The 17109-nt window shown below is 31.6% G+C and overlaps 1 protein-coding gene across 1 annotated transcript; it reads left to right on the top strand.

The window, feature by feature from the left end:
* Nucleotides 1-119: 119 nt before the first annotated feature.
* On the top strand, nt 120-16601 carry LOTGIDRAFT_196647 (hypothetical protein; the record flags this gene model as incomplete). Its single annotated transcript, XM_009066567.1, has 3 exons — nt 120-1034; nt 12782-12946; nt 14029-16601. 3 exons carry the CDS (start codon nt 120-122, stop codon nt 14551-14553), a joined length of 1605 nt encoding a protein of 534 aa, XP_009064815.1. The 3' UTR covers nt 14554-16601.
* Nucleotides 16602-17109: the final 508 nt, after the last annotated feature.

The raw sequence follows: 17109 nt of genomic DNA, 5'->3' as shown, positions 1-17109 counted from the left end.
TGTGGCAAATTGACATCACACTTCCGGTTACACCATTTTGGCACTGACAAGAGGAAGGCGAGGCCGGTTTAGTGTTTCGAAGAGGTTATTCTAAACAGAAGTGTATTGAAGAATAAAACATGAAGAGGTGGTTGACGAGCGATGAAAGGCGCAAGAAAGAGCCAGAGGTGTTCGCTAATGTGACAGACGGCCTGAAAAAGATATACAAAACGAAGTTGTTACCACTGGAAGAAACGTACAAGTTTCATGACTTTCATTCACCACAGCTGGATGATCCTGACTTTGATGCCAAACCCATGATACTCCTGATAGGCCAGTATTCAACAGGGAAGACAACATTTATACGTTATCTCTTGGAACAGGATTTCCCTGGAATGAGAATTGGACCAGAACCAACCACTGACAGATTTATAGCTGTTATGCATGCAGACTCAGATGGAACAATCCCAGGAAATGCCCTTGTTGTGGATCCCAAAAAACAGTTCAGACCCATGTCAAAATTTGGAAATGCCTTTTTAAATCGATTTCAGTGTTCTACTATGAACAATCCTGTATTGAATAGTATATCGATTATAGACACTCCTGGTATTTTGTCAGGTGAAAAACAGAGAGTCGACCGTGGTTATGATTTTTCTGGTGTTTTAGAGTGGATGGCAGAAAGGGTCGACCGAATCATTTTGTTGTTTGATGCACATAAACTTGACATTTCAGATGAATTTAGGCGTGCAATAGATGCCATAAAAGGTTACGATGATAAAATTAGAATCGTTTTAAACAAAGCTGATATGGTTGATCATCAACAACTCATGAGAGTTTATGGCGCTCTTATGTGGTCTTTAGGAAAAGTTCTTAATACACCAGAAGTGGCTCGAGTTTATTTAGGTTCATTTTGGGACAAACCTCTGCATTTTGATGTCAACAGAAGACTATTTGAATTAGAAGAACAAGATTTATTTAGAGATTTACAGAGTTTACCAAGAAATGCAACCCTTAGAAAATTGAATGATCTTATCAAAAGAGCCCGATTGGCAAAGGTAATGCAAGCTTATTTATTTTATATGATACCTACTTTAAAGTGATTTTTCATGTGTAAACTCAACATTGACGATAGCATCAATTTGCACCATTCCTATTTTCAATCAGATGTCTGTGGTTCATGCAAAATAATTTCATTTTGTGATGATGTAACTAATCGCAAAAGGCTGATATGATAAAGCATATTTTGCGATTAGTGACATCATCAAACACTTAGTTTTAGTGGAATTGCCGAAACTACAGGCATCTGATCGAAACATAGAACGGTGCAAATTGATGCACAGTGTTTCTGACACATACAAGATTTAGAATAACTTCTTTAAAATCCCTTTAATTTGTTCATACAAAGAGCATACCGGTACTGTTGAATGTTTTGAGTGTCTGGTTAGTCACTAATTGTCAAGTACTGATACAGGTATGTCATACCCAATCTTTTTCTTTCATTTTGAATACACTGCAAGCTTTTAGGATGGTATGTTACATATGTTATCAGAATCTTAATTCATAGAATTGCTGGCAGAAAAGCAAAGAAGATTATTTAAGCAGAACCTTACGGAATTAATATTTGAATAATGGTAAAGATAAACTTATATAGACAATCAATCATAATAAATCAAAACTTGTTTATTAGAACAGATGAAGTGGTACAGCCATCTGTTTTGCGTCAAGACTGCTAGACATGAAACTGTTATTATCTCCCATTACTGTCCAACAGTGTAATAAGTATATTACTAATATAGTTGAGAATGTTACAGTTATTACAACTATAAGTTTATATAAACTATATAAACATGTAAGCTTATTTAGATTATTGATAAGTCTCGTTTTTTAAGACAGAGTTTGAACTATTACATAAGAGAATTTATTGATATTAAATCAACAGAATGACTCAGAAAATCATCAGATATTTCGACAGTTTGTATACATCAATGTCATTTATGACTTTCAAACATTTTCACTGAACTTGATAAACAGAGATAAAATGTCTAGTGAAAAAAAAAAAACTGTTTCATATATATAAGTCTGTTCCTAGTTACCTTGATTTTAAACTTGAACTTACAGGAGAAATATGACACTACCGCCATAAAGAAATAACATTTATTATGTGAACTCAGGGATGCAAAAAACAAATCCACCAGTGGCATCAGGTATTCCACAGTACTGGTATAGGTAATGTCCATGATCAACGAGTTATTGCCTTTTAAAAAATTGTTAGCAGACATTCATAATAAGCTCTGTTAACAACTTATTTGGCTGAATTTAATTCATATGGCCTGATCATAGTTTTAATGGGGAGCACTTATCTTGTTCAGTTTATCTGGAAAAAATAATACACAATAATTTGCAACAGATTGTGTTTGTATGATGCGCCAATTGATACACTTATGCACAAGGATGAATATTAAAAGTAAGCCACTAGTAGACTGACTAAAGTGACTAATAAAATGACTGAAAAGTAACATGACACTACTGGTTCAAATTATATAGTGATGATGTAGGACTTCTAGGTGTTAGAAACTTGCTTATTTCTGGGTGTTATACGCAGGTTATTTAAACAGACCATACCCAAGGTAATGTGTCACACTCTAGCCAGATGTAAAATTAATTGAAGGGCCTGACCATTCATACCAGTGTATTTAAGTAAATATAAGTAATAATACTGACCTTTAGTTCTAGTATTTATTTAGGTTACTATCTGTGGTTTACTACATATTTTGTCAAATACCTGAGTGGTTATATGTCTGTCAGATTTGTATCTGTTGTGTCACAACCACAGGGGATGGATGTTACACTTATAATTTAAAAAAAAAAAATTAGTATCCAGTAACAGTTTGATTATATTATAATGAAATATTATTAGACTTTATGTTATAGAAATATTATTGTATTAAGCACTATTTTAACCGTTAAAATATTTTATTAATGTAATTACATCATATGTAGGCAAGCTCTAAAAGCATGGCTGTATAAACATAAGGTAATTTTTCAGAACAAAATTCGGTTGGGGTGATACAGGCAATGACATGTTCCTCAATTTCAAACAATTTTTGTTTTATTAATTGAAAGTTTTGTTTGTATTCAGATTATGAAAAAGTTGCCAATGATGCCAATTCTTTAGAAATATAGTCACACAACTTTGACTTGCATGAATGCCAATTCTGAAACAAAATGATATGAATTATTTGTGTTTATTGTTTGTGGGACCAGTGAGTACTCAATTTAGTCTTTCTAAGCTCTTCACAACACTAAGCACCATGGAAAATAAGACTCTCTTTCTCTTTACATCTGTACATAATTAAACTATACCATTGGTCATGGCGGTCAATATACTAAAATAGCATAAATTGATTTAACTTCTGCATTGAGTTTTAATCGTTCAATTACACATTTTAATTCTGAAAAGTGATAAAGATAACTGAAATTAAGACTTATCAGGCCGTAAAGCAGATATATAAATGACTGAATCCCTGTAAATACGCTGTTAGGTATGTTAGTTTACCCCTTGTAATTTAAAATATGAATCATCAAAGAGTCTTTTAAAGAGGTATTGCAAAAACACATTAAAATTGGCATGTATTTATTTAGGCGTTTGTGTAGGCGTTATCATTCTTTGCTATGTACAATATTTTTCTGTCTGAACCTTTCATTCCATTCTGAAGTTGAAGAAAAAATATTGCTAGAATATGTTAAAATTTATGTATGATATGATGTATGATATATTTGAAAGGTTTATTTGATATTGAGAGTAGGCTATATCATGTTTAGCTAATAACACACATTTACTTAACAACATGCTACCAAACTCTTGCCAAAATAATTTTACCAATAAATATGATAGCTCTTGAATGTATAGGAAGTATGATTAGTTTAAGAGAGAGTAAATTATCCCCAAGAATTCTTTTATGATCTTCAACACAGAGTACAAGTCAACTATTTTTGGCACCACGACTAGTATATGATATAGGTGTAGTCTTACTTCTAAGCAATAGAGAGTTAATGAGCCAACGTAAATGAGTTTCTATGTGCGTTATTTATCTTCTTGACTGTAAACGCCTACAACCTTTCATCAAAACACAAGTTGTAAAATAGTACTGGATGATATTTATCAACATATAATATTACATGTTCAAGGCAATGTGCATTTCCATCCAATTATTTTGTAATCGTTGCACATGTATTAAATGGAAAAGATCAAATTTCAAAGGTTTGATCTTTTCAGAAAATATTTTTAGTTCATCCAATATTTGTAAGCATATGGTCCCAAGAAATTTGTACTGTATACCCTCCTGACTTCTGACTATATTCACACCTGTCTATAATTCAACCTCCTTACATGACTGGATGTAAAAGACTTCATTACAGTTGCTCAAATCAGTAGAACTTCAGGAATGGGACATTTCTTTTTTCTGTTAGACTTGATATTCAAGAACAAAAAGTATTTTATGCCAATAATAACCAGGCATGACTGGATAATCTGAGATACTCATCTTTTGGCTTCCTACAGGTATTGCTATTTTCTTCTTGTGTTGTTGAAGTTATTCGTTTCGAGATGGTTTAATGACTATCAGGAGACCAAAGGTGGTTCTTGGTGCTTTCTGTATTGATTAGAGTACTAGATTACGTTTGTTATGGACTAGAGAAAAAAGTGGAAAATAGTGTTTTGTTGTATTAGTGTACACTGTGGTGAGAATTACAAAATGAAGAAGTGGTTAGCAAGAAACAAGTCTCCAAAAGAGCCTGAACAATATGTCTCAGTTATTGAAGGTGTCAAGAAACTCTACAAAACAAAACTTAAACCAATTGAAGACCTGTACAAATTCAAAGATTTTCATTCAGCTCCGTGGGATGATGCAGATTTTCATGCCAAGCCTATGGTTCTGTTGCTTGGACAGAAGTCAGTTGGAAAGACAACCTTTATCCGTTATCTGCTGGAAGAAGACTATCCTGGAATGAGAATTGGTCCGGAACCGACCACAGATAGATTTATAGCTGTTATGAAAGGAGATATTGAAGATGTGACACCTGGAAATGCTGCTGTTGCCAACAAGAACCACCTGTATCAACCACTGTCGCAATTTGGTAATGCCTTTTTAAATAGGTTTCAGATATCATCACTAAAAAATCCTGTCTTGGACAGTGTCACATTTCTAGATACACCTGGGGTCCTGGCTGGAGAAAAACAACGAAAGGATCGAGGTTATGATTTCTGTAAAGTTGTTGAGTGGCTGGGAGAACGTGTGGACAGGATTATTCTGCTTTTCGATGCTCACAAACTGGATATTTCGGATGAATTTGCAGACGTCATATCCACCATTAAAGTTTTTGATGATAAAATTCGAATTGTTCTGAATAAAGCTGACTCAGTTGGTGAACAAGAATTGGTTCGAGTATATGGAGCTTTAATGTGGGCTTTGGGAAAAGTCATGAACTTTACTGAAGTACCAAGAGTTTATATGGGATCTTTCTGGGATCAACCCCTTAATAAACAGTTTCATCGCAAACTCTTTGAAGCAGAAGAAATGGATTTATTTCGAGATTTACAGAGATTACCGGCACATGCAGCACTCAGAAAGTTGAACGATTTGGTAAAGCGAGCTAGATTAGCTAAGGTATGGACGTTTTGTAATTTGATCTTTCATGAGTAGGTTGTTAAAATATATGGCTATCTGTTATAAGATATTTTAAGAAGTTGAAGTTAAGTGCCGAAAACTGTATTTTATTTTCAAAAGACATTAAAGTTGTTTAGCTGTGCATAGTGGTATCTTGGTATACAAGATTAGCTACTGTATCGATGTTATTGATCTTTGATACTTGGGTTGTAAAAATTCTGGCTAGCTCTATGTTTTAAGTGCTGGTAGCTGTATTTTTGTTCTAGCTCTATGTTTTGAGGTATTTTATGAAGTTAAAGTTAAGTGCCAGTAGCCTTTTTTTTGTCCAGAGATACAAAAGTTGTCAAATCTGTGCATGTACTGGTAAACCATATAAAGTATGGACATTCTGTAATGTGATCTTTCCTCTGATGAGTGAGCTGTGAAAATATATGACTAAGTTTTTTTCTTTGATAAGTTTGAAGACGTTAAAGTGAAATACTACACTATATTTTTTGTCAAAAGTTACATCTTAGTTTTTTCTTCATATATTTGATCAAAATAAATAAGAGTCTTGTAAATCGCCATTCCAGAGGACTTCAAATGTAAAGATTACAGAAGTTTCATTAATCCATAACACTGTGCATTTAGGTAGTATACAAGGTTGGCTACTGTATGAATCTCGGTTATTTGATCTTTCCTCTGCCAAGTGGCTTTCTGTTTTGAGATATTTAAAAAACTAAAATTAAGTGCCAGCAGTAGCTATATTTTCTGCCAGAGATACAAAGTTGCGATAAACATGTTCTGCAGCATAATATGCATTATTGCATTCATATCAACTTAATAATGAGATAGTTATTATATTATGTTAAGGAGAATAAGATGAAAGTTGTCATTAAGAATCTTACTTAGGAAAGTAATTAAAAGTTGTCTACTTTTTAGAATGTGAGTTTTGGATTAGTGCCAAAAATTAATTGATTATGGCATAATTATGTAGGTACTTCATATAGGAAATTGAATTTGTTTCAAGTATTAAGAATGTATTTTTATGTAGAACATTCTGACATTAATATTTTAGTCAACAGCAGTATTTCTAACTGATAAACAAGAAAATATTACCTTGCCAATTCTCGAAATAGAATCTTAATATTATGGGTTTTGCAGGTTTGCTGTTCTCATCAGATTCTTGTTTACTGATTTCAAGACAATTTATTGTCTGTACACGCCCTCATAGTCTTCAATATTTAGACTGTTTTGGCTCTTCCATCTTCTATATTTACTAGTAAGCTTTAAGATGCAATTTATTGAAATCATGAACTTTTGTTGTATTTTTTATTTTTATTGTAGCTACTTCTGTTAGGGTCCAATGACAACCCTCTCAAACGTTTATCAAATTAAGCTTTTGACCTAATTCAATGATTTCTGACGTCTGCTTTAACCAATCAAATTTCTACCCTCTCCAGCACTGGCATTTTGTGACACAGTATTGGTCAGTTACGGTCAAAAGGTTAATCTGACGAACTGAAATGGCTACATTAAAAATGATAGCTAATAAAAAAACAGAAAGCAAGATTGGTCTAATTTTGTAGTACCAAGATGACTATATAAGGGCAGTTTTCATTGGCTGACAGGTTGATTGTTTCTTCTGATGATATCTAATCTGTCAAAGTGTTTGGTATACGTTTGGTCAGGAAGTAAACTTTGGAAACTCGAAAGATGATTTCTGATTTAAATTTGTCTGAGTAAGATTACACTGTCCTTATATTTACATGATAACAAAGTTTTAACATTCTTTTCACTAATCCTCTTCCTTATTGTTTTTCCTGTTAAAGGATATTGATGATATAACTTATATTTATAAATTATGTTTGAAGAATTTAATATCTCTGTTGAAATATCTAAATGCTGTGTTTATGAATGAAAATTAAGGTCAATGTAAATATTTGATCAACAAGAACTCACTGTCAACTATTATGCATGGGTTGGATAAATTATAAAGAACCAATACTCAAAATGTGAAATATGTGTAATATTGCTAATATATTCTAATCCTTATATAGATGTTTATCTTTTCAGAACCTATTCATACTCTTTCCTTTTAGAACTGGTAACAAGAAAACTTACATATTTTTTTAACTTAATACTGACTATGCTAACTTCACCTTATCTTGTATTGAACATTTATCTCTTTATTTGTGACCTTGGCCAGTGCTTTACATAGAAGTTTTTAGGAACTTCTTCACTCTTAACACTATTTTGAAGAGATGTATTCACTCAATTTTGTCTAAAACTGAAGCTTATTGTACTTTTTAAGCTCTTAGATCATAAGCTTAATTAAAATTAGTGTATTTCTAAGGTCAATAATGTGTGGTTTGATGAGCAAATTTGATGACCTTGCATGTAAAGCCATTTCACTCAATTCCAAGATTTTTGGTCCAAAAATTGGTCTTCAAGAGCAAAGGAAATTTATATAGGTACAACATTTCCTTCGTCCTTCGTTGGATACAGAATTTCAAACATGTATGACTGTATCATGGAAATCATAGAGAAAACGTATTCAGATCTTCACAGTTCCACCTTAATCTTGTATTTCTTGGAGAACAACCAATTTATATTGAAAACTGAGAATGTCAACCTATCATCTTTTAGAAATGTTGTATTCTGTCAGTATGTAAATAAGCAGACGATAAGGTCAGCTGACTTGTTTTGTTGCAGACGTGTATCAGATATTGTAAGAAGGAATTTCATTGTTCTATTGATTCTTGATATTTGAATTCTGGCATTTGTTCTTAATGTGTTACTTGAATGCAGATTATTTTTGGAAAGAGTTTGGCACCACCCATTTGAAACCTTAAAAAGATGCCAACAAATACCTCTTATTTGCAAATTTTTAATGGTTCAGTGTCCAAAAGTTTTTGACTAATTTCATTTTGTATTGTATTTATTTTGCAAAATGAAGGTTAGAACTCTGTTGGCCAATCTCCTTGGCCAATCAAGGTGTATTTGATTAAATTTCAAAAGACAAACAGTGTATGGCCATTTTTCAGAATTTTCTGGTTGTGAAGTAGCAATTTACTAGGTCTAGTAATTGATTGAAAATTAACCCTTTTAAAGATGGAAACTTATTTATATATGATCAGCTCTAAGGTAAAAGACATAATTCAATCATGTGTGTGTCTACTTTTCAAGTATATTATATATTGAATGAGGTTACACCCAATATTGGGTTCGAGACTTCTCATATATTGGAAAGTTTTAGAAGTTTAGAATGACTAGAGATTTTTTTGACTGATAATGTTCTTTAAAACAAGATATGAATAGGAGTTTTGGAAAAATTTATAACAACACTCAAAAAATTGATTGATGATTTATGTTTTAATTTTTTATCAAACAGAATTTTAAAAAAAAAATGAATGGAAGTTGACAACCGTTGTGTCAATTGATGTCAATGAAAAAAAGAATCAATAATCAATAATAAAGCATTCCTTCACTACTTGAACATTATTATTAGCCATATTCAAGTTTTTTCAAGCTGAGGGTTTCGAACTTCATCAGAAAGCTTATCTATGGTGATGATATTTTCAATATTGTAGGAAATCTATAAACTGCTAAGAGTATTAATAGGTACATCTCAAATCTTATCTTGGCTCTGATAAATATATTTCATCCAGTCAGAGTGAGTGAGACTAATTTCATATTAGATAGAAGTAGGCCATACTCAGTATAGTGGGATATTACAAAATAACAAGGTATTTCCAAATTGGCCTCTCATGTTTTAAAGATAATCTGAAAAATCTATGTCAGTGTTGTCAGATTATCATATCCTGGTCTATATTGTCAGATAATCTTGATTTCAAGGTCTTCCAAGTAATATAAGCTTAATCAGCATTCTAGTTTATGTTAACAGATAATCTTGGATCCTGGTAAAATAATCTTCATTCCTGGTCAATTTTGTCAGATTATCTTAATCCCTGGTCTCTGTATAGTCAGATGATCCTAATTATTGGTCTATGTTGTCAGATGTTCTTAATTCCTGGTCTGTATAGTCAGATGATCCTATTTATTGGTCTATGTTGTCAGATGATCTTAATTCCTGGCCTGTATTATCAGATGATCCTATTTATTGGTCTATGTTGTCAGATGATCTAAATTCCTGGTTTGTATAGTCAGATGATCTAAATTCCTGGTCTGTGTAGTCAGATGATCTAAATTCCTGGTCTGTATAGTCAGATGATCCTAATTATTGGTCTATATTGTCAGATGATCCTAATTCTTGGTTTGTGTTGTCAGATGATCTTAATTCCTGGTCTGTATAGTCAAATGATCCTAATTATTGGTCTATGTTGTCAGATGATCTTAATTCCTGGCCTGTATTATCAGATGATCCTATTTATTAGTCTATGTTGTCAGATGATCTAAATTCCTGGTCTGTATAGTCAGATGATCCTAATTCTTGGTCTATGTTGTCAGTTGATCTTAATTCCTGGTCTATATAGTCAGATGATCCTAATTCTTGGTCTATGTTGTCAGATGATCTTAATTCCTGGTCTGTAGAGTCAGATGATCTTAATTCCTGCTCTATGTTGTCAGAAAATCTCTGATATCAAGGCCTATGGAGTCATATCTAGTGGATGTAAACAGATAATCTTATATCCGTGTCCATGTTATCAGATAGTCTTAATTTATAGTTTTTACAATCAAATTATAACACCTTGTCTATGTTGACGGAAAATTGACTCATCAAGGTCTACAAAGTATCATAATTACCATTTCTGTTGAATGTAAACAGATAATCTGACAATCTGGTCTATGTTGTCAGATAATCTTAATTTCTAGTTTTAAAAATGATCAGATGATAATTCCAGGTCTATAGTCAGAGAATGGAATGTCATGCTTTATGTTGTCAATTACAATAGTGTTTAATTTGCTTATGCAGTTGAGTTGTATATGATATTCAGTTAAATTTTATTACCATCATATATGTAAGCTTATCTGATAATTGTAAATACGATTAAAAAGTTATCCCTTCATTCAAATAGGTAACTAAAATGACATAATTGTGTGTGGGCCATTCCTAAATCATACAGTAATATATACATATGAATTTAATATACCGGTAACCTAGTTCTTAATTATTAAGGAGTAATTAAAATTATCAGTCAATTAACATACAATTATTTTATAACTGTGAAAAAATCTGTAATAATTTCATGTACTGGTAATTACTTGTGTCAGCAAGTTTACTTCAGTACATTGTTTATGAATTCTTTTGCCAAATGAATAAGAAAAATGGCATAGCAGTTTAAAAATTTTATAAAGCAACATCATTGGTGACATCTGCATGGAACAATGTTGGTTAACATTCTGGGGGCGATGACGTGCATGGTGTGTTTTTTGTTGCAATGCGTGGGATTAGAATGTACTAGGAATTTAGTTTTGCTGCAGATTAAATAGAATTAATGGTAAAGCAAAAACATAGTCAATGTCCATTTAAAGGGATAAGTTCAAAGGAGGAATTTTTGTTTTAACTAAGATATTCCATCATAGTGTTCACAACTCACTATCGAAATTTGAGCTTATAAATCCTTGTGTGTCCATGATTATCTGCATTTAAGTTAAAATGATGACTCGTCTCTTCTCAAGACTCTGCCATATAGAAAAGACATTTTATGAAAGCTTATAGATATAGGAACTTAAATTCCCAGTTTGAGGTATTTTTGAGGGATTATGCGATTATATACATTTCTAGTAGTTCTGAAGACTATCTACATTTATTCAAGACCCAAATCAACCCCTGAAAATGGCAAACCTGTCTCTTTATTATTAGTTATTATTTTGATCGACAAAGTGTAAGGTATTGGTCCTGTAGTCCAAAGTTCAAATTACATGGTCAATAGCAAGGGAATGGTTTATTTTCATTAGTAGCTAGTATTTTTGATATGTTACGGTATAGAGACTTAGATACATGTTCTTTAAATGTCAGTGTATATAGATCATCAATAGATAGGCCAGTTGTCAGATTGCCAGGAATATTTTCCCCTGATATAGTGGAATTCTTAGATAGTTTTTACAGATGACACAGAAATTACATTTCTAACATCATATCATTTAACAGAGATTTATATTTAGCTAGGTACAGATGTTGCCAAATTCACAAATTCCAAGTTCAGGGCGTGGTTCACATATAAACTGCATTCTTCATTGATATTTACTTTAATTCTTGATATCACATGTTCACCATATTGTATACTGCATCAAATTGCATGACTTGACGCTGATTTATGTGACCTTATTCTCTATAATACATACCACTATGAGTTTCAATTTCTCTAATTTCTTGTAGGAGTTATTGGGAAAAAGATTCCAGTCAATTGCTTAAAGGGATTGTAAAGAGGTTTTATTCAATTTCTATGTGTATCAGGGTCACTCATAGCATCAATTTACACCATTCCAATTTTCAATCAGACATCTGGTTCTTGCAATTCCACTGATACTGAATGTTTGATGCCATCATTAAATGTGAAATATGAGTGTTTTACAGGAACCACAGATGTCCGATCTAAAATTGGAATGTGCAAATTGATGTTATCAGTGTCCATGATACACATGAAAAATTTAGAAAAACTACTTACATTCCCTTTAATGCATTGATTATGAATATTCTGCCTGTTTCATTCTACAGTTTTGTATATTTGGTGAAATATCCAATGATCGATTACTTATAGTAGTGATATTTTAGTGTCATTGGGCGATTCATCTCGGTGTGAATTACTTTCATGCCAAAAGATATTTTTAATCCTCATCCAATGCTTTTGTGAGTAGTTAAGTAGAAAATTATGATCCATTAAATTCCTATCCATCATGATTTATTTGATATTATTTTATTTACAAGGTTAAGATTTACACTAGAGTAAATTGTCCTTGAAAATAGCTAATTAGGTTATTTGAATGAGCTTGTGATACATTGATATATTCAAAGCTTATATTTCCAATGAAGTCTCCAAAAACCTTTTCCAGAAACAGTTTCTTTGATCTTTTGGTTGTATATGACAGTAAAGTAGCTCCTTGCTGAAACTCCATGATGAGTTCCAGAACCAAAGGTACAAAGGCACTAGCCTACTCTGAAACTTACATGTATTATTCTTTTATAATTTCAGGTTCATGCCTATATTATCAGTCATCTAAAGAAAGAAATGCCTTCTGTTTTTGGTAAAGATTCCAAGAAGAAAGAATTGATCAATAAATTACAAGACACCTATGCTCTGTTACAAAGGGAACATCAAATTTCACCTGGCGATTTCCCTAATTTAAAACGCATGCAGGTAAATACAAACTTTTAATAATACCTATATTATATCTAATATGAATTTTCTTTTAAGAATTATTTTCTCTGCAATTCCATAGTAGATTTTTCAATCATTAGAAATGCAGTAAATTTTAGATGAAAGTAGGTAAGATTGAGATACCAGCTGGTTCTGTCACTTATTATTGGTAGGGAAGAGCTGTTATATTTATAATACTTAATCACAATCTCGAAGCAATGCAGATCTGGTGATGGTTTGGGTTGTTCTTCATTTGCCATCCTTGATCTAATTAAGAAAATTATGCTCCACAATTTCAAGGCAACTAAAATTCATTAAAGGAATTGTGGCAACACATTGTTAAACATAGCCAGTTGACAGAATTTATAGTGGTAATTTATGAGACAATGGGCTTATGAAAGCCATTTGGTTTTCAACTATAGTAACCCAAAGAGAAAAACAGGCATCAAGATCTGTATTTGATAAAGAAAACCCCCTAAAAAAGAAAAAGTCCTGTTGTAAATCAACTAGTAGATCATTATTGATAGTTAAAGATGTTTATTTATCAAAGTCTAAATCAAGGTGTAGGCTGTTTTGATTGGCAAACTATCTTTCTAGAAAATATTTTTTCTCACAATAATAGGATATCAAAAATTAACTTTAACACAGCTCCCATTCATCTTGTTCAATACAAGATCAATTGAAATAAGAAGGCAAAATGACAAAAGACAGATATACTTTTAATTAAAATGTTCACTTACCCACCTGATGAAGATCAATTCCAGCTCTCAAAAATAAAATTGGATAAAAAAGAAACAGATAGAGAGGAACCAATAGTCTAAATTCTTCTGTTAATAGCACTGTGAAAGCATATTGTCATCTGTAAATTTCAGATGTGCATAAAAGAATTGGATTGTAATGACCTGACCTGGACGTCTAGAAGTCTGAAATTATGATCTTTCCCTCACAAAATTAGGAAATGTTTCGTTGTTCAAGTTTTCTATTCATTTCTTTTTGTGAAGTCGAGTTTCTATTGCAAATTCTCATTTAACATTGTGTGGGTTAGTATTGTGTAATAATACAATAATCACTTATCATTTCAGGAACAATTACAGTTTCATGACTTCACCAAATTTCAACCATTAAAACCTAAGTTATTAGATAATGTGGATCAAATGTTGGCAACAGAAATAGCTCGATTGATGCAACAAATACCACAAGAAGAGGCCAACCAAACTGATATTAATGTCGTCCATGGAGGTGCTTTTGAAGGTTACAATGAAAGTCCCTTTGGTATTGGTAAAGGGGAAGGCATTGATGCAGGACGCGGGGAACATGAATGGATTGTTGCTCAAGAACAACCCGAATTCAATACTAGGTTTGATCAATTAAATCCTGTGGATGGAAAAATTAGCGGAGCTGCTGCTAAATCAGAACTTGTGAAATCCAAACTACCCAATTCAGTATTAAGTAAAGTTTGGAAACTTTCTGATGTTGATAAAGATGGTATGTTAGATCAAGATGAATGGGCCTTAGCTAATCATCTCATTAAGATCAAATTAGAAGGTCATGATTTACCATCTGAACTACCTGAGCATTTAATACCTCCATCAAAACGAGGAATGTAATGTGGAAATTAGTTTCATGTCAAACACATTTTATGTTATTTTTTAGTTTTCATTATTATATCGTGTGAGAAGTCTTTAAGATTGTCCCTACCTTGGTCTATATTGACTTGGGTTCTTGGATGTGTATTAATATTTATAACATATTTATACCATCATTACTGTTTGTTTCTGACCAACTTGTCTATATCTATCACAATGTTTATTACATCAAATTTTGTATAAGATGAAAATAAAATAGCAGAATTTGGATAGCGTCTCATGCAATGATAAGCACCAAATTATACATCAAAATAAGCATGATTTTTGTGACATAAAATACTTAATAGACCCAAGATCTTTGAAATATGAATTCAGATCTTTTTCAAAAGCCTTAAAACAGATAAATTAAACTAAAGGCAAGCAGTGTATATTACAAAATACAAATTGTAAATTCTTTTGTATTTCTTATTTTTAATACTCTTGTTTATTTATTGTTGATTACTGTTATTAGTTGATTCTTTATATTATTTTATATCTTTATCAAAACTAAAATTATTGTTATGTTTGCTCTGTATTTTATATATAATTTTAGACGTCTGCATATATAAACCTCTTCCAAAATTATTCTGGTTAGAAAAAAAATTCAAAAAATGGTTAGAAAAAAATGAAAAAAAAATGTTTTTTTTCTATGTTTAAGTCTATTTTGAATACGATTTGTTTAGTGTTTATTTTCTTAATACAAAACCAAACTGGTGCCAAGTAATAATATATATATGTATAATACTAAAACCATGTAAATAAAATTAGGGTCTTTATATTGGGTCCACAACAGACTGCATAAAATACCGTTAAGTTGATGCAAATCCTCAATGCTATGTTAACAAAGTAATATGTGTTTGACCCTATGAATATGCAATGATCTCCAAGCGCTAAAATCTATAAGTATATGCCTGTAAAGCAGTGACTAGTTTTAAAAGAGTTATTGTAGAAAAATATATTGGTTATTTTTGTAAAAATAAACAAAACTCACAAAATTTGAATACATATTGTTAACCAATAACCAAACAATATGTAGGCCACCTTTTGTGAACCCAAACTCCAAAAAATCGAAAAACAAAATATCTTAACATCAGAATTTGTGATAAGTGTAGATTTTTGCATTAAGAAATACAATACTTACGACAAAATAAGATTTTTTGTGGAATTGGGCCAAGACTCAAGGGACAAATTTTATTCAAGGACTAACTGCAAGAATGATCTATGTACTATGTATGTGCTATACATTCATTCATTGTTCTTTTCAAAACTGTTCATGTAACAATGTGAAGTAGATTCATTTTTAGATTATTGTCCTAAATGAATTGATTTTAAGACAATTTTGTCCTGTCCTATTCTAGTCTACTAAATACAGGGTTTTCATTCAATATTATATTATGTTTGTCTGTTATTAACATGGTTGCTTCCCTTGGATTAGTTTTAGTGCATAATAGAAAAATATCATTAATTTTGTATACTAACAAATTTATGTGGTTTTGTATAGTTTTATATGAACTACAAGTAACAAGTAAGGCATAAAAAAAATTTTGTGATTAAAAATGTTAGTGAATTATGAAGCTTTTATTAATTTAACAGAAACTGGTGGGATGTATTGCATATCAGAACCAAATTTAGAACCTTTAGTCCAACATGACCGGCAAATTTAATGGGCTTTGTTTTATTGCAAGAAATTCAGCTACCTTTCAACTAGGGGGAAATTAACATATTTATTAGGTATTGTTGAGTGTTATTTATGTAATTTTATGTTTTTAGAGCAGTATATATTTAGACCAATATTGTGAAGAATAACTGCATATATATATATCAAATTAGTAATAAAAAGTTAGCCAGATGGCTTGGTCCCATTTTTTGTCAACAATTATTGTAAAATTTGATAAAATATTGCTTTGTATTGAAGAAATGTGTATCTATAAAACCATTTAAATTATTTCATTTGTTATTGACAACTTCTTTCATGGAGTTTTGAACAATGGTGAGCCTGTCAATCTAATTAAAATTATATAACAATTTCATTTTTTTTTTTAAATTTCTGATATCTTTTTGTCTCCATTGTAATCTAACAAGCTTCCATCCACAGTCCAGTTCTACTGGCAGTATTTTAAACCAATCAAGCAATCCATGTGTGACCCATTTCTTGATAAACATAACAAATTTTTGTTTTATGTTGTCAAGAAAACTTGTTAGATTAAAATTCAAACGAAAATATCAGAAAACAAATAAGAAACTTAATTGAAATTGAACTTTAGTAAGATTGTAGGCCTCTTGATTTCGAAATTGGCTATAAACTGGTCCAAGACTGGAATTGAGGAAACACCATCTTCACATAGATCGAGAGACATCTTCCTCTATCCCAACCGCTGTTAGCTATTTTTGAAAGTTGTCGGCTGGTGAAGAGACAAAAAAACGAGGCTGTTTTGTGGTGTTTTTCCGCACCCTTCGATGGTGCAGTTTTAAAAACCTATTTATCTCTCTCGTTGGCAATTAGAAACTCTGGCAATTAGAAACTCTGTGCGTTGTGCG

This window comes from Lottia gigantea (assembly GCF_000327385.1).
Source record: "Lottia gigantea unplaced genomic scaffold LOTGIsca_78, whole genome shotgun sequence".
NCBI classification, from domain to species: Eukaryota; Metazoa; Mollusca; class Gastropoda; family Lottiidae; genus Lottia; species Lottia gigantea.
Note: the sequence above shows the minus strand (reverse complement) of the source record. Positions and strands in the feature narration are given on the sequence as shown.